Below are 26,690 nucleotides of genomic sequence, written 5' to 3'. Positions count from 1 at the left end.
TATTGTAGCTGCGTAGAACTGATACCATTGTAGAGTACTATCTGTTACAATTTTTGGAAGGTGTAAAAGAAAAGAAAACAATAATAAATGAATGTCTCTAAATGAGAATCAGTCACAGATATTTGGTACTATTGGTACAATTCTTATTATTGCCTTAAACATGAATAATTCAGCAGCTTGTTCATCACTGAGGCATTTTGACATGACTGCAACATGAATAGAAATGATTACATACTTTTTCCGCAAATCAGAATCAGAAAATATTGGCCTCTGGTGCTGGCCACCTGAATATCCTTATGCTGACAAACAAACAAACAAAACAAAATCAATTATCAGCACTGGTGCACACGAGTGACAAACTGAGTACATATCATCACTCTCATAAAACAACTGCCTAAAAAAGTCATACTTGATAGTTTTGAGAAAACTTATTAAAAAGTTGGTTTTCTCAATTTCTAATTTCTATTCAAGATTCAACTCATAACAGTTGGATGATTGCACCACTTGGGGGTATAATATGAGTTAGGCAACTATACCACAAGCTGTATCTCATTCAGCAGATTGGACTTTGACAAAAACATGGTTTTAATAATATCTTGACTTCGACAATTATTTCAGGAGGGTGACGACATCAAACTTTCTATAGCAGCGGGCACAATCCTCTAGCATTGACTTAATTCACAGGATTTACCCTTTGTCTTTGCTACAGGACATTATGGACAGTATGCTCTGTAATGACAGGTGGGGTGCATGCACTGTGGAAAGGTGGATAAGCGTCCAGAACTATAATAACAGGAAGTCAAGGGTTCAAATCCCGCCCAGTGCGCACATCCTCCGTCAATATGCATACTCACTCTGTCCCTCTTGAGCCGGGTGTGTATATGAGGACCCCTGGCAATGGTGGGTTAACAATAATGGCAGGGCCTCTGGGGGGAAAAGAATGCCCATACTGAAAAGGCTACTCTGGATAAACAAGACCGTATTATCATTACCCAGTATTATCATTATCATTACAGATATTACTGACAGAAGTCGGTCAGCGTTCTCTGCACGCAAACATAAGGCTTATAATGGTTGGAATTCTGGTAAAAAAGACAATGGTGCCATCACTGAAGTTCAGTGTATGAAAGACCATCCACAGCAATAAAACAAAAACACAAACAAAACTGGAACAATTCCTTCATTAACAAGCTGATCCTAATTGCATCCAGCTTCAATACACCGAGATCCCCGGGATGTTTTCACAAAAATAAGTTACCATAATGTTACATCATAAATCACTAGTCTTGGCAAATCAGTCATTCAGGGTGAGTTTATCTGAGAACTGTCGTAGGAGCTGCTCCGCTTCGGACCTCTTGGACAGCTTTGTGGCCTTTCCCTGGAAACGTCCATTCTTGCAGGCACCCTTGCCTTCCAGCACAGTGGCGACCCTGTGGGACCACACAAACACACACACAATGCAGTTAATACATGTGGAAATTCAGTTTCTATGCAGTATAAAATACAGTCATCAATATACCTGAAATAAAATATCTGAAAAATATTCTTTCTCTCTACAAAAAATAAAATCAATGACACAAAGTGGACCAAACAGATAAGTCTTATGATAGCAATGCTACTCTCACATGACAACAATGCTGAAATAGTTCCAGTGGAATGCCACATGAGATGCTTGATTGATATTCAGCTGACAGTAACTTTCTCAATACAGTTCCAACTAATTCCAAAATGTCTCACTTACTGGTTGCTTTGGTGTCAATATTTTCATTGAAAATTATTCTCTTCTAGGCATGTATTCCCCTACAACCAGAACTCGGGTAGTAATCTAAAACCATTTTGGGCATGATCCAAACTATTCACAATAAGATTTCAAATCAAGGTGGAGGAACTTTAAGTATACTTGTCATTCTAAATTCATATTACAACTATCATGGAGAAACTCTAATGTAAGGAATATAAAGATACAGAAAAAATGTATGCACATTTCAACACAATTCTTGTCCACACATCTATCTTTCCTTCATGTGTCACTCGAACAGGCAAGTTTCCTGATGAAAAGCAACTTAGATCATAACAGAGATTGGTATAAATGACCCGTTTCCATGTATCTAATTTGAACCTTACTTTGGACCAGCTTCTTCGATGATGGCCGGTGGTCCAGCAACAAGAAAGAGGCCAGCTCCATTCTCCTCACCCACTGTTAGAAGCATCAAGGCATTCTGGGAAAACATATGAAATCAGCAACATAAGCTAATAAAACAAATGGTATATATAAAACACATTTTTTCTACTACTAGAAATAATGAACATTACAACCTTTGGTAATATCTGAGGAGAATTTAAAATCAACATCTCGCTGAACTTTTTGATGATCTGGTAGTTATATACATGCACAATATATATATATATATATATATATATATATATATATATATATATATATATATATATATAATCTTGATGAATCATTTTCAATAATCTACTTGTGTGTTTTTTAAAAAGATGAGGTTAAACAAAGCAAAGAAAGAACATATTTCTTCTCTACAAAATGGAACTTTATATTCACAACAAGCTACTCTCGTAGTACTGTATAGAGTTTTCACATCCTCCATACAATTATAATTCAAAAACATCACAGACATCTCAGTGGTCTGTACATGAAAGAATTGACCATGACAAGTAACCACAGAGTTAGAAAGGCCAGCATCAGAAAAGAATGATATCAATATGTGTTGGAGAATGACAGGCTCATTCTGCCAAGTCAATAACGCCGAAAAACACAGTGCCAAAACAACAATTTCATAGCAAACACAACATTTATATACAACAAATTTTGTCCTTTCTGTTGAGCCTTCACTCAATATTGATGAAAATCGTTCCCAATATTCTACATGGGTATCACAGTACCTCTGTCTACAAGGCTAACTTTGAAAAAGCATATTATGGCATTTTTGAAGTCCTGTGCATTCACAAATGAAAAGATATTTCAAATTTATCTGATGAAATTCTGTGTGCAATACACAGCTCAATTCTGGCATTGAACACATAGTCGTGATCAAATTTTTCAAAAAATGGGGAAAAAGAGGTGGGGAAAATATTTGAGTATATCTCCACAAAGTATTGCAATTTATAAACTACATCACTATTCAGATTCTGTAAAGAAATTCCATGAAGCTTACATACATTACCTCCAGTATGATGACAGAGCAATAGATGGTACTGTAAAAGTGGATATTTTTGCACAACTTATTTTTCGCCCTTGGCCGGGTAAGAAGGGTTTTACCGGTTTATAATTCCGCGGAATCAATACATCACGCACAGGAACATATGGCAAGCAAAAATATTCGTGAGCTTTTATTTTCGCGGTACTTTCTGGGTGCGCGAAATGCGTGGAAATTTCAACACCGCGAAAATTTCCACTTTTACAGTACATGTATATTGGCAGATCTAAACCCCCCCCCCCCACACCCACCCCAAGCCCTGCAGGGTGCAAGCAGAGGTACAACACACAAGGACCCCGCCCTCACAGCCTCCTTACCTCTGGACCCACTTCATTGGCCAGCATGTTCATGAACTCCGAGTCACCCTCTTTCCTGTGGAGGGCCAGGACTGGGTCCCGGCCCTGGGTCTCCTTGTACAGTCTCGCCTCAAGCTGGGCCAGCTCTCGTAGAAGGGTGAGTGAGGTCTTTCGAGTTATAATATGACAGATGATTGAAAGAAATAAGATGACTCTATGAACATTTCCGAATTCTGTGTGACAAACCATTAGCCTCTTCTCCTGCAGATGCTTCAATGAAAGTAATCTGCCTTTAAAAAAAATAAATAAAATTCATAAATGCAAACAAACCATAGGCCCTATGTACAGCAACTCTTTCAATGAAGATTCATTGATCAATGATGCAGCCCTCTTTACGTCAAATAGAGCTACTACTAAAGTTTTTTTTTTTCTTCTTCTTCTTCTGATGAATGCCGAGCAGGGCAAAGAATGAGCTAGCTCTCCCAGAAAGGTGGATGGGGTCTTCCACACTTATACATGGTGGAAACATACAAAATCACTTCGAAGAGAATTTATTAAGGCTCTCAGTGATAAACTGTAGGCCTATGGTACTTGTGAATAATATGCTTATATACGCTATATTTCCGCCAAAGTTCAATGATCTTTGACCTTGAGGTATTTCGCCTAATACAGTTGAACCTCTATTATCCGGCCTCTCTTTATGCGGATCTCTCTATTATCCGGACGCAATCTCGCCGTGATTTTTTTAAAAATAATTACGGGAAGAAAGGGGGATTCCCAACTCCTTGAGAACTCCTACCCAAACACACATGAATTACATATTACTTCCAATATGATTAACATACATTGCATCAAATTTCCTTCCAAATTGCTTACCTTCAGACATTTCAACATCCCCAAACATCCCCAAATGTAACAATGAAAAGGTTGCAGTATACACATTACTACATGTGGTACTACAATGGGCTACATCAGTACATGTGTATGTACATGTATATGTACATGTATAAAGCATTGAGTCTCCCGTATCCGGCCAAATCCCTTATCCGGATGAGCCCCGGTCCCGACTTGTCCGGATACGAGAGGTTCAACTGTAATTGATGCAACTACACCTCATGTAGTATCCATGGGCCAGGTACCCAGATAATCCACTCAACACTTTCTTTCTTTAATTTCTCAAAGAAGATGTGGGACAGATGGACAGACATTGGTCAAAAAACCCACAAACATTTATAATGCCTCAGGCACCCTTCGGGGCTAAGGCATAAAACTGTATTAAAGGTATACAATTAAGCTTTGAGAAATTCAACATTGAAGTCAAGATAAAGACATAACTACCACTTTCATATCATGGTCAGGAGTGTCAACATGTATATGCAAAACAATAATGGAAGGCTTGAATTAAAAGTGGTCACTTAGAATATGTTACATAATGGGATACCAAAGAGAGAAGATTATAAAGTATATTGTCCAACAGGTAAAGTTCTCACAAATCTTGACATTCCACCTTGCAAAGGCAACCAAATGATGTACGTTTGTTGACATCATTGAGTGACAAAGGGACATGATAATGGGTCTCCTCTAGGTACCTTGTTGGCTGCCTTGAGGGATTTCTGTATCTTATCCACCTGCTGGGCGTGGTCTTCTGGTCCGCATCTAGGAGACATCAACATCAAGATGAGAGGGGGATGGGTGGGGTTAGGAAAAGTCAATCATGAAACAAAGTGTCTTTGTTTTCTCTTTTTTTTTTATTCAGTCACTGTTATTCATACCATGACACCAGAAATGAGGAATTAATCCTGGTCGAGTGTAGATAACAGTCACAGATGAAGAGGCTTATCTCCTCAGGAGTTTACTGGTATCGTAAGGAGCCACAATATCATTGCCATCATTTAGTCTTGCTTTCAGGGTCATTAGTACACAAAACATGGGTGTGATACAAAATTTAATAAGCACTTTCAAAACTAGGAATACATACATGTATGTGTTTGTACTTATTTTATGTGGTCATTGAAGAAGCAATTAAATGCCTATGAGCAAGCTACCACAGGACCGATGACTTTAAGTCCCCTCTCAAGGACTACGTAATGAGAATAAATCCGAGAATAGCGAGCTCAAGAAAATTACAATCACTTGAAATGAAGATTAATTACTGCATACATCAACTTTAAAAGTGTCCTTTAATGGGACTGTACAGTACTGGTTGAGGTGGGGATTCATGTTTTGAACATTCCGAAGTGAGATAATGAGAAACCTCTTATGAAATATGAAAGAGCATGTAATTTTAAAAAGTATTAAACGTTTATTTGATGAAAATTGGTTTTCAAATGGCTGAGATATCCAAAAAAGTGATAATAATAAAAGGCGACAGGCCACACCTTTTATTAGGATCTCTTTGTTTCACCATGTTTCGGATATCTCAGCCATTTCAAAACCAATTTTCATCAAATAAACTTCTGATACCCCTTAGAATTGCATGCTCTTTGACATCTCAGAGAGTGGTTCCTGAATATCTCGCAAAACCTTAAAAGCTAAATCCTCACCTCGACCAGAACTGTACACACCCTTTAATGGGTGGGGATAAAGACCAACAATGGCAGAGACAACATTCTGAAGAAACAAAACTAATTCATACCAATGAAACAAACTTACTTGAGTAATGCTGTGAGAGCCTTCTCATTGTCATAGCACTTGCCCAGGTAGGCCAGGACCCTGCCACCAGCCAAGAAGAACAAATTGGTCTTGCCTTTTTTGCCCTTTTCTGTCCCCAGAAGTTTGATAGCCTGGTGAGAAACAATGACGTCGGAGTAATATTACTGCATTACTGTGGGCACAATGGTGACCACAGTCCCAATTTTAGCGCATAACATCAAAGTATTAAGGGGATTTAGATTTTCCCGACGCGGATGTTCAGAGGAAAAAAACATGCTTTGCACATGTACACATTTGCTTTGAATATAAATATTAAACTCGCGTCGTCTGAGTTTGCACAGTTGGTTCTGGGCCATTTTTGCATCCGCTCAAATTCACATCACAGAGAGCTACTTGGTGCAATGACCTAAAATGGGGGCGCCATTTTACTTTGTGTAGGCTGCATCCTCATATGTAATCTAAAGCTACTGTGCAACATGACTCAAGGAGAGAGAGGAGAATGGCCAATACAATTATCGTCTTAAAGACGCATAGTCCCGGTAGTGTAGAGGGCGCTGTTGATGATACTGCCAATCACCGTTAGCATTGATATGAAGATTGCCGAAGTTGAGCTGTCAAAAAGAGTAAAGTGCGTAGGTATTGCTAAGTAACGTTGCCTTCGTTGTCTTCTCTGCGCATCACGCAGTCTGTAGTAATGCCAGGGTGCGTGCATATGTGCTCCTTATTATGACATCACAAAAGAAGTTTGCTAAAGCTGTCATCCCCCTCAGCCCATTCATGAGCCGAACTGTGATCGGACCACTGACTACAGTGGATCGGACTTCTTCGGACTCGGGGAAATGAGTCACAGCGTAAGCGCTAAAGAGGAGTCGATAGCGTAGGTCTCTATAGGAAACTTGCGGTGTGCACCCGAGTACGCATTTGACGAAACCACCGGGACCATGTGCCTTTAAACGTTCGTGCCGCAAATCTAAAGCTCTCGATTGTCATGTAGCACCTGTTAACCCGTTGAGGACAGGCTGATTTTGCTACAACACACATTTCCCATAGACACCTGCCCGAGTATACTCGGGATTAGTCTTCAACGGGTTAAAAGACAGTTAGCATACAGCGGTAGTATACTTTCGTCGGACAAGAAGACAGACATTCTCTTTCCCCAGAAATCTCCACACAAAGTCCCTCACTCTCAAGCCACTGGATGTGTCAACCTCCTAAGAGATGGTCAAGGTATCATTGCTGCACACAACTCTTTCACTTTCCCCAAAACCAGGCCATGTCCTAGCCCTTCCTGCCCTTATCAATGTTGACCATAAACAACACAGAATCCTCTTTTGTAAGACCAAGAATAACTCAATAACCCCGATCCCCAAAACAAGAAACTTTGACATAGTGAAGAATATAAATTAAACATGCAACTAGAGAGGAGAATCATTGAAGGCATGGTAAGAAGAGGTTGTTCTCTGTGACTGTTCTCCCTTGATTGCATATACGGATAAAATCCAGAAGTATCGGCATGACAGTGTGCTCCTATGGAGTGATTTGAAGATCACGTGTGGCCCGGGTGGCAAAACTGTGCAGATGTTAAGATCATAATAAATGTTAAACACACTTTTGTCACATACAGATTATTCAGTCTAAATGCATAATGCATCCCTGATTAGAACAGCACAATGATAATTATTATTTTTTTTAAGCCTCCATTTTTGTTCTTCTAAAAATAAACAATAGCTAATACTGATCAGTCAAGTCTAGCTAGGTATATTACTGGTATCATCAAAACAACATTGTTTTACCTCAGTCTTTGAACAAATAAAAGTGAAAATGGCTAATAGTGCTATACACAGACAAGTTAATGCTGATCTAATTTTACAGTCTGTGTTCTAGGTTTCTTTTACACACAAAATAAAACAAAATGTGCATATTTGCCATCTGTTATAGTTAATGCATCATACCTGTAAGTGGCTCAAGTTTGAGACATGTGTGCCACAACACATGTTGGCCTCTATCCCTTTTATCTCGACTATTCTAACCAAACCCACATGGTCATCTGGAAGGCCTCTTGTCCGAACCTGAATCAAAAACAGATGGAAACAACTAAACGCACTAAGCAAACGAGTAAAATACTACATACTCTTGAAAATACGGCATCCACTTTACACCATCTAATGACTTAAAAAGACAATTCTCTGCGTATCTTGACGGACTCCTGTCTGTACACAATAACTAAAACTTCTTCTTTTTGAGTGTGCATTAAAAAAAATTCTGTTCAGAACTAATACAGTGAATTTCAGTTCTGATTGCAATGGTAAAATGCCTAATAAGAGTTCACAAGCAACTCCTCAATTATGACAAAAGTAAAAACAAAGGAACTATAAACAAAAGGGAAAAATAATGAAAATTGTATTAAGTGACTGCATTGTAATTTTCTGAGGCATCATTACAAGTGACGGCGAGAGGAATTTGTCACCTCCTCCAGTTCTTTGGAGCCAATCTCCACCAGTCGGGGTGTCATCGGGATGCATTGTCTGATGGCATCGTTCACATCCATCTCAAGCTTCTCCATCTCCTCTGCTCCAATCTTTGGTGTGTCCAACTCGATGAATGACTTCTCTCGGCCCAGATCCCTTGAAGTGAGAGAAGGGGAATGAGGAGAAGGAGAATTCACGAAGATTCCTAAACATTATCTCATAAGTTTAGATAATTACTTGACGTCTGTGGAGGACAATGTATATTAACAGATAGATGCAGCGAAGACAAACAAAGAAGTGTTGAGACTGTAGAAATTAAGATGATACTTTCAATAATGCCACACAGGTAAAAGGGAAACACATTGTGATTAAAGCTTAAAGGAAACAAAAACCAGTCTTTGGCAAATTTTGCAGCTATCAAGAACAACAACTCTGAATGATGACGCCAACAGATTCTATATTGGGTGCAGGGTTGATTTTAAGTGTACAGTGTATTTATAATGGTTACATATTTTAGAAACTGATTACAACAATTATCTATTTATGCTGTTACCTAGAGTATATTTTTCTCTCCTCATTTTAATTCACCGAGTCACACATTTTCACATATTTTCACAAAATGTTACTGCTGTTTTCATCAATATTTTACTCAATACCAGAAGTACACTTTTAATATACATGAAATATTGTGCATCATTACTGTCACATACTAACATTAGGCCTTGAATTGTAAAGAAAAATGTAAAATCATTGTTACCATGATGTAGTTTTCCATCCATATTTGTTGTCAGCTATGGCAGTAATTAAGTGTTGACCTGTGAAAAAATGTCAAGAAATTTTTTTGATATTTGAGGACAAGACTGTAGTATCCAGTACTTGGTCAATGATAATGTTATGACTGACTTATATATCATTTACATATCTGGCTTTCCATAACAGCCATGTGGCTCTCTGGCTACTCAGTACAACAGATTTGTGTATGACACACACAGAGTCTTATGATTGTATGACACAAGCAGAATGTACTGTGTATACACACATACAGTGTACTACTTTATATACACACACAAAAGGAGTAATGAATAAAGTCAAACAGAACACATGCAGAGAAAGCATGGACCACAGTCAGGTCTGCCAGTCTATTTATTTATCCATGTATCATCATAAATGCTACATTTGGCGACGAGCATGGTCTCTTTTCTTGCATTAGAAACGTCAAGGACCCCTTACAGGCAGTTTGTTGGGATGTCAATCTACAGACTGTGTTATTTCAGCTAGTTTAATTAGACTAGTGGACCTTGCTGAGCTGAGACAACATGAGTGCAGCACAATGCGGTGTGTATCCAGTGCTACTGTCATGAGCTTACGGTGTAGCTGCAGTGAGTACCCCATCGGTACCAGTGAACTGTATCCTGTTTTGTAGCTGTGTGCAGTGTATGCCCAGCTCGTGCTCAACATCATGACATCTGATCATCTTCGAGCCTTTATCCAGCTGAGTGTGTAGACGAATAAGTCCACCATTATGAACTTGCCACCATTTGAACGCTTTGCTGTGCATGAGGACATTGCAACTGTTGGTGTCAGGTGGGAACGATACGTGAAACGGCTCGAGACCTTCTTCACAGCGTTTGCAATCAGTGATGACGCCCAGAAGCGAGCGTTACTTCTGCATTATTCCGGTCCCGATGTTACGGACATTTTTGAGTCCCTTCCAGACACTGGCACAACATATGCTGCTGCAAAAGGGGCACTGGCCAAACACTTCGTCCCTTCATTAAACATCGAATACGAACGCTATCTATTTCGACAGTCTAAACAGCTCCATGATGAGACGGTAGATCAGTATCATCTGCGTCTGCAGAAAGCAGCAACCTCTTGTAACTTTTCTGACAAGGATGCCGAAATCAAGTCTCAAATTATATTGGGATGCTGCTCACAGACACTCCGGCGTTTAATATGCATTACGTGAGGCTGTCACGCTAGAGAAACTTCTCCACACCGCCCGTACATATGAACAGGCAGACAAACATGCTTTGGCGATGGAGAATTCATCATCATCTGCGGAATTAGCAGCTAGTATCACGCCTTTGACAAAGCCAAATAAGATGCAGGGCCAGCGATTTGGCTATACCAGTCATCACAGGGACAAGCAGAAAACAAAATGCAGAAACTGTGGGGGACAGTATCCCCACCCCGATCATCGACCGTGCCCAGCGAGAGGGGTTACATGTCATGCATGCGGAAAACTGAATCATTTCCAGAAACATTGTTTAAGCAAGTCCAAGCAAACCCCACGTCATACTGCAGTGAAAGCAGTGAACATTCAATCACCCGATCCAGCACATGCCCAGCATAGTCAGCAGGGACAGACGGCTCAAACCCAGCATGGTACCAGTCGCAGCGCTACCAATTCGTCAGGTGTTGCTGATTACGACTATGCATTTCACGTCAAGTCGACTCCAGCCAGAAAACCTATGGTCCAGGTTGCTGTCAATGCTTGTCCAGTTTCTGTGCTGATCGATACTGGGGCGTCCGTCATGATGATGGGTCATGACACGTTTCGATCTCTCAGTCCACAGCCGCAGTTGGTAACGCCTCCAGTCCCAGTGTACGCATATGGTAGCACAGTTCCTCTTGATGTTATTGGAACTTTCACCGCAGCTGTCTCATATGGGTCGGCATCTGTAACGACACAAGTCTTTGTTGCAACGCACAGTGGTGATACACTCTTGGATTTTGCCACTGCCTCAGCACTCGGACTGATTCACATAGCGTACAACCTTCAGCCTGAGCAGACATTCGCTGATCGTTTCGTCGGCATCGGTAAGCTGTCATCATTTGAATGCAAGCTTCATGTAGATGACGCAGTCCCACCTGTTGCAGTGCCACATAGACGCATTCCCTTTCATATGCGCCAACAAGTCGAGAAGGAGCTTGATCGCCTAGTAGAGTTGGACGTCATAGAGCGTGTGAATCATCAGCCCACTCCTTGGGTCTCGCCAATAACTGTTGTGCAAAAACCTCATCAGCCTGGTGCGATCCGCCTATGCGTTGATATGCGGAATGTGAATCGAGCCATCAAACGCGAACGCCATCTCACACCTACAATAGATGACGTCATAGTTGCCCTGAACGGTGCCGCTGTCTTCAGCAAGCTAGACCTCAACTCCGGTTATCATCAAATTCCGCTAGCGCAGGAATCCAGACAATACACAGTGTTCTCAACTCATGCAGGCCTATTCCAGTATAAGCGTCTTAATTTTGGCCTCACATCGGCAGCTGAGATCTTCCAGAATGTCATTCAGTCGACACTTCAAGACATCCCTGGAGTCGTCAACATCAGCGACGATATCCTGGTTTTCGGCAGTACACCACAGGAACATGATGAACGTCTTCGAGCGTGTCTCTCCCGTCTACGCGAAGCCAATTTGACTCTGAATCGTGACAAATGCAAGTTTCGTGTCTCGCAAGTCACGTACTTCGGTCATGTCTTCTCCGCCTCAGGTGTTGCCCCAGATCCAGAGAAGATTCGTGACATCAATGCTGTTACTCCGCCCACTAGTGTCTCCGAACTTCGCAGCTTCCTTGGTATGGTCAACTACTGCAGTCGCTTTGTCCGTGACTTGGCATCCGTATCAGCACCACTACGCGAACTTACAAAAGCTGATGTTCCGTGGGAGTGGTCTTCCTCTCATGTGCACGCCTTTGATGAAATCAAGCGACGCCTTGCAACATGCTGTGCCATGGCCTATTTTGATCGCAACAGCACAACCGAGGTCATCGTTGATGCAAGTCCTGTTGGACTTGGTGCAATCTTGGTGCAACAAAACAGACAAGGTATCAGGTCAGTTGTCGCCTTGGCAAGCAGAGCGCTATCCGCGGTAGAACAGCGCTACTCGCAAACTGAGAGGGAAGCTCTCGCAATCACATGGGCGATTACCCACTTCCACCTGTATTTGTACGGATCTCCCTTCACCGTCGTCACCGACCACAAACCGCTCATCTCGCTGTTCAACAACGCCAACTCCAAGCCCCCACTTCGGCTCGAAAGGTGGATTTTGAAATTGCAGGCTTACGACTACACAGTGAAATATCAGCCTGGGAAGTACAACCCAGCTGATTACATGTCTCGTCATCCGCAGCATCGTGTCGATGTGTCCACTGAGCAGAGCTTAGCTGAGGCGCATGTACAGTTCGTCGCGTCTCATGCCGTCCCCAAACATGTGTCGCGTGATGACATTGCGCATGCTACGCAGTCTGATGATGTCCTCCAGTCTGTCATCCGCGCTGTTGCAACCAACAACTGGAATGAACTCGCTAGCAACACTGACGCATCAGCGAGAGCAGAAGTCCAAAGCCTCTACAATGTTCGCGATGAGTTAACCACGTCGCAAGATCGCGATATTCTTCTCCGCGACCATCGCATAGATATACCGCAGACGCTACGAAAGCGCATTGTCGACATTGCACATGAAGGCCACCAGGGCGTCACAAAGACGAAAGCGCTTCTGAGGGAGAAAGTGTGGTTTCCATCTATTGACCGCATAGTTGAAGCCACCATTCGCGATTGTCTCGCATGTCAAGCCAATGTTGTCGAGCACGTCAAAGAACCGTTAACCATGAGCCCACTTCCTCGCAAACCTTGGTCCCAAGTTAGCGTCGATTTCGCGGATCTGCCCAATGGCGAACACCTCTTGGTAGTCATGGATGACTACTCACGGTTTCCTGATGTCGAGATAGTCACGTCTACGTCAGCTTCCCAAGTCATCCCAAAGTTAGATCGCATATTTTCCACGTTCGGAGTACCTGAGATTGTTCGATCTGATAACGGACCACCATTCAATAGCAGCGAGTTTGCTCAATTCGCGAAGTACTTGGGGTTTGAGCATCGCAGAATTACCCCGCGCTGGCCACAAGCCAATGGAGAAGTGGAACGCTTCATGAGCTCACTGAAAAAGGTGTATCGCGCTGCCAACACCGAAGCAAAGTCATGGAAACAGGAGCTATACAAATTTCTCCGCAATTATCGTGCCACACCTCATTCCACGACAGGTTCTCCACCAGCGACTGTGCTGTTTGGCCGCCCAGTTCGCACGCGTCTTCCTCAGCCTGAGCTCGACCACCAGGACGACTCAGCAATTCGCAAACGTGACGAGAAAAAGAAAGAGGCGATGAAGAAGTATGCAGATCATCATGGTTCTGTACGTACGAAAGCAATCGCAGTCGGTGACAAAGTCCTAGTTCGTCGTGATGGACATGTTCCGAAACACATGTCACCATATATGCCGGTACCTTTCACAGTCGTGAGCAAACGCGGTTCGCAAATCACAGTCGAGCATGACTCACATCGCATCACCAGAAATATCTCGCGTTTGAAACGATTCACTGGCATGCCATCTCGCCACACACACGCAGACGATGACATGGACATCGATGGTCCAATGCAAGCTGAACCACCCACACAGCAAAATAATGTGCCACAAAGTCGCTACCCACAAAGGAACCGACAGCGACCTCGCTACTTGAGGGACTATGAAACTTAGAACACTTGAACATTTGAAAAGGTGTTATCATTGCATGTATATTACTTGCATGATTTTGTCAGTTGACAATTTGCATTGTAAGAGTTTACTTTTATGGTCATTTTCACAATGTGCCAGAGTGGCAAAGCTGATAGTTGTTCAAGTTTCTGAGATAGTGAATTTGTTCTGCCTATAGGGTACGTGTGAGGAAATTGCAACATGTGAACAGTTGTTGGAAATATGGTATGATGCAACACACATGTATGTTTGTAAAGTGGTTCAAAATGAACAATGTTATGAGTTTGTTGGATGTGCTGTGCACTAAACAAAATATTAGGTAAGCTGGAACGATAGCATAAAGAAATCTCTTTTATGACTGTCGAAAAGGATATTGTGTAATTATTTGACACCAAATGGCAACATACTTCAGGTGACAGTTTTGTTTGTATCTGATTGTTATGAATTGCACACAAGTGATACAAATACCCGGACATTTGAGGATAGACAAACGCTGCAAATACAAAGTTATATGTATTCAAGTCACAGAACTTCATTAGTATGTCATCCATTACCAAGTGTTGTATGAGTGAGCATATTATCGAAAATTCCTTTTGAATTTATGATCTTTATAACACAGGCATATTAGATCATTGTTCAGACAATAGCTGATGTATGATAGAAAAAGTGGTATTGAAAGTGAAAAGCCAATAAGGGTGTAAACGTTATACATCTGGTTAATTCCTTGATATGATGTACATAGAACATTGTCGTGAATTTGTGAAGAGAAGACAGTTGATTGGTTATACTGGTTTCTTGTTGAAGTATATTTTGGTTCAGGATATATCAAATGTGAAAAGTCTCACATATGTTTATAAAAAAAAAAAAAAAAAAAAAAAGTTCTAAGTTAGTTGGATTTTGATTGCAGTGGTTGTTCTACAAAAGGCCAGTAATACAGTTGTACCGAGTGATCATAGTTCTCATCATAGTCACTTTAGATTTGCACCTTTAAACTCAAACATTCCGTAAGCATTGCATGCTATCATACCCATAGCTAATGGTACTACAGGACACATTATGAATCGTGATACTGAACGCATCACATAATTAGAATAATCAGCACATACTGGTTATGGTCCTATCCGAGGTAGGAAGGAATGTAGTATCCAGTACTTGGTCAATGATAATGTTATGACTGACTTATATATCATTTACATATCTGGCTTTCCATAACAGCCATGTGGCTCTCTGGCTACTCAGTACAACAGATTTGTGTATGACACACACAGAGTCTTATGATTGTATGACACAAGCAGAATGTACTGTGTATACACACATACAGTGTACTACTTTATATACACACACAAAAGGAGTAATGAATAAAGTCAAACAGAACACATGCAGAGAAAGCATGGACCACAGTCAGGTCTGCCAGTCTATTTATTTATCCATGTATCATCATAAATGCTACAAAGACAAGAAGATGAAATAACATCGGCTTGTCTGCCAGCTGGGCTATATTGTTCAGAGAAACTGCAGACTATTATGCTGCAGTCTAGACAAAATAAGTGGACAAAATCAAGCAATATCTTTGTTTCCCCTAAAATTGCATGACAGAACTTTATAAAATGTGGACAATGATGCCTGAATGTTATTGGTCTAGTATCTTCATGTTTTACTATTATTGCATCAGAAGTTAACATTCAGTGACATTTCCCTAAATTTGCTCATTTCAGTTAGCCATTATCATCAGCAATAACTGTTGTTTATCGTACATCTCTCTTCTCAATAGATTTGCACCCTTTTGAGTACATACCTGAATGTTGCTGCATGTGGTCAAATCTCCTCTCCCAGTTGACCTTCTGCTTGACCTCTGACCCAGGTTCAAACGATGACGTCACAAAGTGAATGGCATCCGCCCCCTTTCTTGTGATTCTCAGTACCTCCACATCATTAATCTGAGATTAGAAGATCATAGCGATTACAAAATGACACTGAAAATTATGTAGTGGGTTGGAGAGACTTGATAAATAAAAGCGAGTTCAAACCATTTGAGAGAAACCCTCTCTGCACTGTCAACTCACTAATGCTTTGTAGAAAATGAAAGTACATGTATTTGAACAATGGAATGACTCTCCTAACATCAAAATGAGAAAGTTTTGGTTACTCAGAACTCTCACATCTTTATAAAAATATTTTGGACACAAGACCAAACACTGCAGTGATTATCATATCGAGGGCAAGGCCACGAGCAAATTAAATTGTCGACACACACAAACACTCACATTCACTTTCTTTTAATAAATCTCTTTCTTTTAGAATAAATGTCATCTCAAGAGTACAGGGATTGCTCTTTAGAATTTATGACACCACATTGCACATCTTTTTTATAGAAAAGGAAAACATATTTAATACATACATGTATAAATCAATTAAAAGCTCTCCTTTATTAGAATTAGAAGAGGTACATGATGCCATGTCATGTCATTGTCAAGAAACATAATCTCGGGTTCACCATAGCTATACTTACTGTTCCTCTATCATCCGGCTACACCCATTATCAGCATCATGGAGAAAATTGTGACGTGATAGAAAATAAGAGAGAGATAGGAAAAAACAAAAACAATTAGAGCAGCAATCATACATTGAGAATGTAAGAAATAAATGTGTTCTGCATAGAAACCTTTCTTTTGTGTGATAGGATTATGAAACATTGATGAAACATCGACATAAACTACATTAAAATGTAAAGAATGTAATCAAACTGATTTGATATCAAATGATTCTATTTCACACATATAACAAGAAATGATAGTGTAACTGCAACTACGCTTTTATCATTACTGCCAATATTACTGGTACTTTTATCACTATTCCTACTTCAACTTCCCTATTGACAGCAATGACTGATTTCAGCCACTATAGCCATATATATCACCGTACTCCTTTTGCTCCTACAACTACTACTAGTATTTCTACATTTATATTTTCCATTCTTTGATCAATTCTGGAGAAGCATCTTTGGCACATAGCAAGGTAATGAACACAAAACCGCGTTTTCAGAAACATAATCTAGGTTTTATGGCCCAATATCACAGATCAATGTTGCTAGGGATCACATACACACAAACACAAAATGAAATGTATATCTTCAACTAGTGTGATGAGAAATAATAGAAACAAAAGAAAAGAAAACAAAACAAATGCAAAACAAAGTAAAAAATTACCTGGCCCCCTCCTTCCGGAAAGAGTACCGTGTCCTCCAGAATCAGCTCATATCCCTTTATATTCTGCTTCTTACCATTCACCTGCAGCTTGGCCTGGGCTGGGGAGCACGACACCACTTTGGTGGTTAGCTGTAGGTGATATATATATGAAAGATATAATTATATGTACAATAAACAAATAAATAAATAAATTATACATATATAAATAAATAGATATATATATATATATATATATATATATATATATACATATGTAATTTTGGTTAATTTTTATGTAATATTGAATATGAAGGGCTATACTATCAGCTGTTTATATGTACACAGCATGTGTTGAATCTTACAGGCTCTCGTGCGCCCAGAGTATCAGTAATGATAGATACAGCGCATTATATATGTACTTTATTTATATCATATATGTATATATGTTATATTTATCATTTCTTTAATTGAATTGAATGGATATCTCTGTTATCAAACTTCCCAGCCAAATGGCTGAATTGTGTCTGATTAAAGTACAAAAAGAGATCATATTATGCTACACAAAGAAAACATATACATCTAATAAAAAACTAGAGATATAAACAAATATATATTACAAAAAAAGAGGATATGTGTTGTTGAGATTTCAAACACACGATCATACTTACCACTTATAAATACAGCAAAGGAAAATTTCTGTCATGTAAACAGAAAATTCATCTTTCTGGGCCCCATTTCACACACACACACACAAATTGATATATCAGTAGCAACTCTCGCTGGAATGGAATTGTCATGGTATTCAGTGACATTGACAAGAATCCAGCTTCCTGTTGATGCATTGTTGTTGTTTATTTTTCTTAAATAATGATGTTAGGTACACACTTTTTCTCAATGCTTCAAGCCCAGGACCTCTAAATATTCTCGGTTTTTCCCCCTTCGCCCACAACTCCATCAGTTGTTAATCGTGTTAATGGGCGGTATTGTGTAGATGGTCGTTCATACAGGGAAATCCCCTAGCTAGTTTTAGCTGTCGGGCGCGGGCGAGTGCCACCAGTGACTTCCGTAATCAAATTTGACTCTACAAAATCAACGCATGGAAGCTTTCCCGCAGGGAACTAGTGTTGTAAATGCATCACCAGCAGAGTCAAACCAGGGAGGTGAGACAAATACACTGTTTCGTAAACCTCACTGATTTCTACACTATCAAATCACACCACTCTTCCCTAGTAAACCTACACACACAGCCTCTGACGATCGTTAATGTCTTCTACTATCTAGTATCTGCGTCTGTGAAGTCGCTACCCGGTACACGCTGATACCATATAGCTAGTCCCGTGTGTACAAAATAATGAGTAAATTTGTCAAATCTCTTTTGCTAACACCCCTGCCTTTGATAGGCCGTAATAAAATGGGGAAGTAAATTTCGCAGAGTGATACCGAGTATACAGTACATGGCAATCCACAATATTAGTATGATCGCAAACAATACCTCTGTCTCGTAACTATGCTTCTGGCAGTAGAAAGACATGTCGACGCATACAAGGCTTTCCGGTTCCCTGCACTGACTGTTTGTTTTTGGGTTGTTTTTAGTTCACGTTGCATTGGGCATGCCCCATTGCACAGCAGCTAGCCACACACACACACCAGCATCGCGTGGCGTGGGCGCAGCACTGGGAGTATGGATCTGTAGCTCCATCATAAAACGCTTCCACCATCTTTACAAAGAGATAAGTGGATGAGGCGCAGTGATGCGGCCCTCGGAAAAGACTTGGAGGGGTGGGGGGGGGGGGGGGGGGGGGGAGGGGTGGGGGTGGGGGTGGGGGAGGCTCAAGGGAATTTCGATAGCTGATGCACCTCCTTGATCTTGCCCTCGCCACCCTTTTGTGTTGTGTCGTTTCCAGTGGTGTATCTAGGGAAAACGGCGCCCGGGGTAAGCGCGAAAATTGCGCCCCTAATTTCTGAAAAAGTGTTCAACCCTATACCCATCCCGGTAGGGACTTTATTTGTTTGTTTGTTTGTTTGTTTTTATTTCCGTCTTCATATAAAAATACACACATTACAAGCTACATATACATTGCATATACGTACAGAAGAAACGGGGGATTGCCTGTTCAGTCATATTTTCAAAATATGTCTGTTCTTCCACATGGTCCCGATATAGTCCATATGATATGCTTTTTCAAGCACTTAAAGGGGGGTCTTTTGAGGGTGATTCAAATGTAATGAATTTTGATAAATTGTGGCGAGCGAGCGCAGCGGGCGAGCCAAAAATTTTTGCATTTCAGCTTACAAAACATGGAATTCTTGTCATTTTTTGCTAATCATATCTTACAATATTTCCGCGTCATCATCACATTTTGTTATTATCTCTTTCTTTTTTTTTTTGGGTAAATTTTGGCGAGCGAGCGCAGCGAGCGAGCCGGAAAATTTTGTATTTCAGCTTACAAAACTTGGAATTCTTGTCATTTTTTGCTTATCAAATCTTACAATTCTAATCAAGCTATAGTGACGACCTTATAGATAACGATTTATACCAACAAACTGAGGACTTTAAAAAATACTCTAAATTAGTACGAGCGAGTGAGCCGAAATTTGTATATTTCCGCGTCATCATTACGTTTTGTTCTTATCTTTTTTTATTTGTTTTTTTTCGCCCCCCCCCCCCCCCCACGTATGTTCGAAACCGTTGGCGTCCTCTTTTGATCCAATCGGCGATCGCTTCAGAACGAATGAAATTGCAGCCGCTGCTCCGTGTAACATTTTTCCTGCTAAATATAAAATGACACGTGTGAACACGATAGACATTGTCATTTTGTCCGCGTCATCGTCACGTTTTGTTCTTATCTTTCTCTTCCTTTTTTTGGGGGGGGGGGATAAATTTTGGCGAGCGAGCGTAGCGAGCGAGCCGAAAATTTTTGTATTTCAGCTTACAAAACAGGGAACTCTTGTCATTTTTTGCGTATTAAATCTTACAATTCTAATCAAGTTATAGTGACGACCTTATAGATGACAATTTATACCAACAAACTGAAGACTTGAAAAAATACTCTAAATTAGTACGAGCCGAAGTTTGTATATTTCCACGTCATCATTAAGTTTTGTTATTATCTTGTTTGATTTGTTGTTGTTTTTTTGCCCCCCCCCGTATGTTCGAAACCGTTGGCGCCTTCTTTTGATCCAATTGGCTATCGCTTCAGAACGAAAGAAATTGCAGCCGCTGCTCCGTGAAACATTTTGCCTGCTAAATATAAAATGACATGAATGAACACAATAGACATTGTCATTTTGTCCACGTTATCATCACGTTTTGTTCTTACCTTCTTTTTTTATATAAATTTTGGCGAGCGAACGCAACGAGCGAGCCGAAAATTTTTGTATTTCAGCTTACAGAACATGGAATTCTTATGTAAACACAATAAACATTGTCATTTGTCCGCGTCATCGTCATGTTTTGTTTTTATCTTGCTTGATTTGGTTTTCTCTCCCCCCCCCCCCCCCACCATTCTCCCTCCCTTTCCGGGCGATTTTTTTTCTTCTTCTTCTTTTCTTTTCTTTTTTCTTTTTTTTTCTTCTTCTTCATTTTTTTCTTTTTCGTTTTTTGCGCCCTCAAGGAGTGGCGCCCGGGGCACGTGCCCCCCTTGCCCCCCCCCTTGATACGCCACTGGTCGTTTCACTATACTTAGCCTTGAAGGAAAAGGAAGAATTAAGAACTTTTCTACTGTCAAGTGCGCACAGACTTTGGGAACAATGACTCTGCAATCAGACAGAGCAGAGGACTATATAATTAAAGGGATAGTACAGTATTGGTGGAGATGAGAATTGGGCTTTTAACTTTTTGCGAGATACCAAGAAAACAATTATGATATAGTACAGAGAATACCATTTTAAGAGGAATTCAAAGTTTAATTGATGAAAATCGGGTTTGGAATGACTGAAACATCCAAAAACAAAGTAAAACAAAGCGATCGTAATGAAGTGTGGGTCCCACACTTTATTAGAATCGCTCTTTTTTTTTTGATATCTCAGCCATTTCAAAACCAATTTTCATCAAATAAACGTTGAATTCCTCATAGAATTACATGCTCTTTCATATTTCATAAGAGGTTTCTCATTATCTCACCAAAAAAAAAATGTTAGAAACCTGAAATTAGGTCTCAACCAAAACTATACGAGAGTGAAAAATATTAGGTGACTCAACTCCTATGGACTGCTATCATCTCTACGCAGCTCTTGTTGGGTGTAGTCATAGGATCCCCCTGAATGAAATTGATACAATTTGCTTGCATATTATATATTAAATCTCATTGAAGAATTTCATCTGTAGACCTAAATCTCACCTTCACATATGCATTTTCCGAACTTTCCTACATTGTATTTTCGCACACGCGATGGAAGAGAATACGCACACAATTATGAAGCTCAAAAACGAAGAGATGCACCTTTAATCTAACCACATTAGGGAATATAAATGTGTAATAATGGGTTCACTGTCATTTATCTCTTTAAAGAGAAATCTCTTCATTTCCTTGCAGCCACTTGAGGTTTAAAGCACAATGCATATCTCATGAATGCAATGATCCGTTTATCTATCGCTTATTTATCTAGACATATACACATAAGCATGTAATATCAAATGGTAGTATATTTTGGATAAAAATATGAAGACATTTTCCAAATAGGGCCTTCTTATAGTTGTACACTTTTTTTGTGAAAAGATGTCACCAAGTACTGTGGCATCTCGCGCTGCTTCGTAGCGGGTCACCATGGCTTTGTGAAATGTCAGAAAGCAATACTTTTAAAAAGCAACTCTGACCGCGGCGTGGCTGCTTCGTACAGTCACTGTCACTGTAGGATCCCTTCATAACATTACATCGCGCCTCATTTCCCCCTTCTTTTGTCAAAATGTTTTATCCAAGTTTCTGGTTTAAGCTACGAGACAGAGGTGACTCCAGAATATATAGCAGGCATTCTATTCCCTGATGAGGAGTGTATATCCCCCAAATCAATACGTACTGTTGGAGACACTGAGGCCTATTGTTTTAACTAGAAACCCGAAACTCGGCATAGTATATTTGTTTTATATTTTGATCTTAAAGGAATGGTATAGTATTGGTTGAGTTGAGAATTCAGCCTTTTTCTGCAAGATACTTAGAAACTACTTTACGAAATGTTGAGAAGCCCACAATTCCGAGGAATTCAAAGTTTATTTGATGAAAATTGGTTACGAAATTATTGATATAAAAAACCCCCAGAAAAACAAAGCAACCCTGATAAAAGATGGGTCCCACCTTTTATTAGGATTGCTTTGTTATGGATATCCCAGGAATTTCAAAACCAATTTTCATCAAATAAACTTTGAATTCCTGGTAGAATTATTATGCTCTTTTATATTTCATAAGAGATTTCTCTTTATCTCAAAAATCATAATCAAAAAAATGTTGGAAGCCTCAAAACCCATCTCAACCGAAACTGTACCATCCCTTTAACGAAAAGAAAGGGAAATGAGGCGATAAGTCGTGAGGCGGATGTGATGTTTTGGAGAGATCTTGTGAGCGTATACGAAGCAAGGCGCGACGTCACAATTGCTTTCTCACATTTCACAAAGTGACCATACGAAGCTGCGTGCGACCGTGCGATGTCACAATTCCTTTGTGATGTCACATATCGGTCTGCTTTGTGACATTATTCACAAAATAGTAGGACCTATATCATGGAGTGTCAAACATGCCAACATTCTAAAATCATACAGTCGAAATTGTATCTTGGAGAAAAAAAAATCTTCTAAATATAGTGATCGATTGAAAGAGCTTCACGTGATCATATACATTTTCAACTATTTCAGAATGTTTTGGCCAGTATGACACTCCGTGGTAAAGTATACAATTTTGAAAATGACGTCACTGTTTCTGCAACATTTTCCAAACAGTACACTGATATTAGTGAAATTATGTCACAATTAAAGCAAGTGTGACACATAGAGCTGTATTTACAATCACACACCGCGCGCTGCTTCGTACGATCACTTCGTGAAATCTAGGCAGGTGTAAAATGTAACAGCCATTGTGACATCACAAAGCGATTCTGATATCGCGCGCTGCTTCGTACGATCACTTTGTGAAATGTACTAAAGCAATTGTGACATCACAAAGCAATTCGGACATCGCGAGCTACTACGTAGATCGCTCTGTGAAATGTAACAATTTGTAACAAAGTAATTGTGACATCACAGACCAATTCGGACACCGCGCGCTGCTTTGTACGATCACTTTGTGAAATAACGTAAATAAAAACAAACGTGACATCGCACTCTGCTTCCTACGGTCACCGTACCTAGATCCCTCCACAAGATTGCACCCATGCACCACATGACCTCTCGCCTCCTATTCCCTCCTCTTTTTGTTTTGATCCCACATATAAAACAAAATGCTCTGCCTAATTTCGAGTTTCTGGATAAAACTATGGGCCTCGGTGCCTCTAACAGTACTATTATACTATTCGCTTCGGGGTTGCGCCCCTCAGTGAATAGAAATATTTTGGAGTCACCTCTCCCAATATAAACCAGAAATTCCACAGGCAAAATATTATAATAATCTATTTCAGACTGTTCGCACGTTTGACACTCCATGGTATATTATTTGGAAAGATGACGTCAGTCCTTGTGACGACAATTTCCAAATCAATATGCCCTAGTTTTGTGAAACTATGACATATCATCACGCGTTGCACTTCTTACGGTTTCTGAAGCTGTATGATCCCCCGCAACATCGGATCACCACACGACTTCTCTTCTCACATTCATTTCCGTCCTTTTGTTTAAAGTTTGATCCAAAATGTAAAACAGATATTACTCTGCCCAATTTCGAGTTTCTAAACTGTTGATGGGCCTCGGTGCCTCCGACAGTGCTATAGGCCTGCTGTTTTCGAGTCACCTATGCGCATACCCGTAGTTTTAACCAGGAACCCTCAATGCAAAATATATAGTATACCATTACTACTGTAAAGTATGTCATACTTTTACTACAATCAGGGAGGTGAGTTTCCTCTCACCTCCATGCTACAATGTAGCGAAGGACGGGGGGGGGGGGGCTTCGGTTCAGGGTCATAATAATAATAATAATGATAAAGGACATTTATATTGCGCAGCTACTATAATAATGTACTCTACTGCGCATTACAAAATGACATGCATACAGGAAATTCAAAGAGAATATACATTACTTCAAGAGATGACTTTTTAACCTGGCCTTAAACTCATTGATTGTAACTGCTTGTCTTACAAACAAAGGGAGATTATTCCATAATTTTGGTGTAGCGTACAAAAATGCCCTGTCACCAAGAGTAATTTTTGATTTCCCCGATGGATATTTCAATAATGTTTGATTCCGTGAACTTCGAAGATGATAAAATGTTTGAAATGATGTTTTTAACTCTACAAGCTCCTGTATGTACACTGGTGCTGTACCATTAATAGCTCTATATACAATTAGCAGAGTTTTAAATATGATTCTCTGCTTTACAGGCAACAATGTAATGTACGAAGTAATGGACGACAATGAGAAAAACGAGGAGAATTACAAACTAATCTAGCACATGCATTTTGCACCCTTTGTAGTTTACCTAATTGATTATCAGGTAAACCATAAAATAAACTGTTACAATAATCCAATCTGCTTGTGACAAACGCATGGATGATTTTTTCAGTACTTTCCCGTGTCAAATGCTTCCGAATATGTGCAATATTAAACAAATGATAAAATGAATTTTTACATACTTCAGAGATATGTTTGTCAAAAGCTAGGCGTGAATCAAATCACACTCCCAGATTCCGTGCAGAATCAACAGGATAAATATTAACATCAATCACTTTCAGGCTTTCAGTGCGTAGTTTTGAAACTTGCTGTTGAGTGCCACATATTACAAATTCGGTTTTCTTATCATTAAGTAGAAGATTGTTGGATAATAACCATCTACGAAGATGCACAATACATCGCTCTATAATGGACACAGAATAATTCTCATCTGCTGCAGTAGGTGAAAAAGATATGTACAGCTGTGTATCATCTGCATAGGTATGACACATTACTTCTGGGAAATTGTGTTGGATTTCATTGAACAACCTACTAGCATACATAGTAAAGAGAAGGGGACCCAGGCAGGAGCCTTGGGGCACACCCCAGGGTACATCAAACTCCTTGGACGTACTGGCATCGACCTGAACCCTCTGTCTCCTACCATTCAAATAGGACTCAAACCATGACAATGCCCTGTCAGTTATTCCAAAATGTGTTTGGAGAACATTCACAAGAATGTCGTGTCTAATTAAATCAAAAGCTGCACTCATGTAATGGTAACTACCCCCTCCCCCTCCCCAAACAGGGAACCTTTGAAAACGACTGGGTGTTGTGATTTTTTTCTTTTTTTTTCTTAAATTCCTTTTGACGATCACGAGCTAAAAAGGTTTTGTGGCTGTGCACAGCCACCCCCCCCCCCCCCGGTTCCGCGTCCCCTGAAAAGTTATTCATTTTCCAAGTTTTGGTACAGACATACGCTGGATTAGAAGAGTACAGCCGTACGTGACGTCACTACAGGACAACGATGATTACAAGAAAACGTAAAGAGAATTCCACCAAATTGAGTTTTTATATGAAATATACACATTCCCTCGACTTGCCAGTGATAGAATGATATAGGGTTTGCGCTGCGCTCTGAAAGAGATAAGTATTGAATTCTCATTATATGAAGACGTTACAATGAATATTTCAGTCATCGAAATGCTGTCATCTTGATAATAGAAGACATGACAACTAGTCGGGAAATAGAGCAATATAAGAAACATTTGAAGAAAATGATAACGCACAATGAGGATTTTGAACAAAGAGCGTAAAACTAAAAAAAAAAATCCACTTCCAGATGTGGTTGCCGTGTACACGACTCTCAAGGGTCAGTACAGCAAATTGCACTTTTTTACACTTCATACTACAAAAGTGTCAATAACAAAGTCATGTAATTGATGGTTTGGTCAAGAAATCTTACGTACTGGCGAGTAGATATATTGCGGTGAACTTTCTTTTCTGTTACCAACAACAGGCGCTGTGACCACGCCAGTAAAATACAGCATTATGTATCACGGCGACAGAAGTATACTGGTACATGGACATTACTGTCCGAGCACAACTGAGCACAATGCGTGTTCAGGTGTGTCTGTCGCTCGACTTCTCACCAGCGGGCGGGCGACAAGCGAGCGGCAAACATTCGTGCACGTCAAGCAACGGTGGGGACACTCTCCGTCGGGTATGCATAGGGCAGTACGTGACCTTTGCGATGA

General features: G+C 40.1%; 1 protein-coding gene across 1 annotated transcript; it reads right to left on the bottom strand.

Annotated features, from left to right (window-relative positions):
* Positions 1 to 572: 572 nt before the first annotated feature.
* Positions 573 to 18,945, bottom strand: LOC139711762 (alanyl-tRNA editing protein Aarsd1-B-like). The gene is made up of 12 exons (XM_071623617.1): positions 18,855 to 18,945; positions 17,384 to 17,512; positions 16,687 to 16,704; positions 15,973 to 16,114; positions 9,395 to 9,452; positions 8,637 to 8,793; positions 8,122 to 8,238; positions 6,170 to 6,300; positions 5,107 to 5,173; positions 3,539 to 3,685; positions 2,125 to 2,219; positions 573 to 1,430 (listed from the first exon to the last, which is right to left on the bottom strand). The coding sequence occupies exons 1-12, from the start codon at positions 18,891 to 18,893 to the stop codon at positions 1,295 to 1,297; spliced, it is 1,236 nt and encodes a 411-aa protein (XP_071479718.1). The 5' UTR covers positions 18,894 to 18,945; the 3' UTR covers positions 573 to 1,294.
* Positions 18,946 to 26,690: the final 7,745 nt, after the last annotated feature.

The sequence above is a fragment of the Diadema antillarum genome, unplaced genomic scaffold, assembly GCF_040938485.1.
Source record: "Diadema antillarum isolate AM-2024a unplaced genomic scaffold, OU_Dant_1.0 seq00001698_RagTag, whole genome shotgun sequence".
Classification (NCBI taxonomy): Eukaryota; Metazoa; Echinodermata; class Echinoidea; order Diadematoida; family Diadematidae; genus Diadema; species Diadema antillarum.
This window is presented reverse-complemented; position numbering and strand designations above follow the sequence as displayed.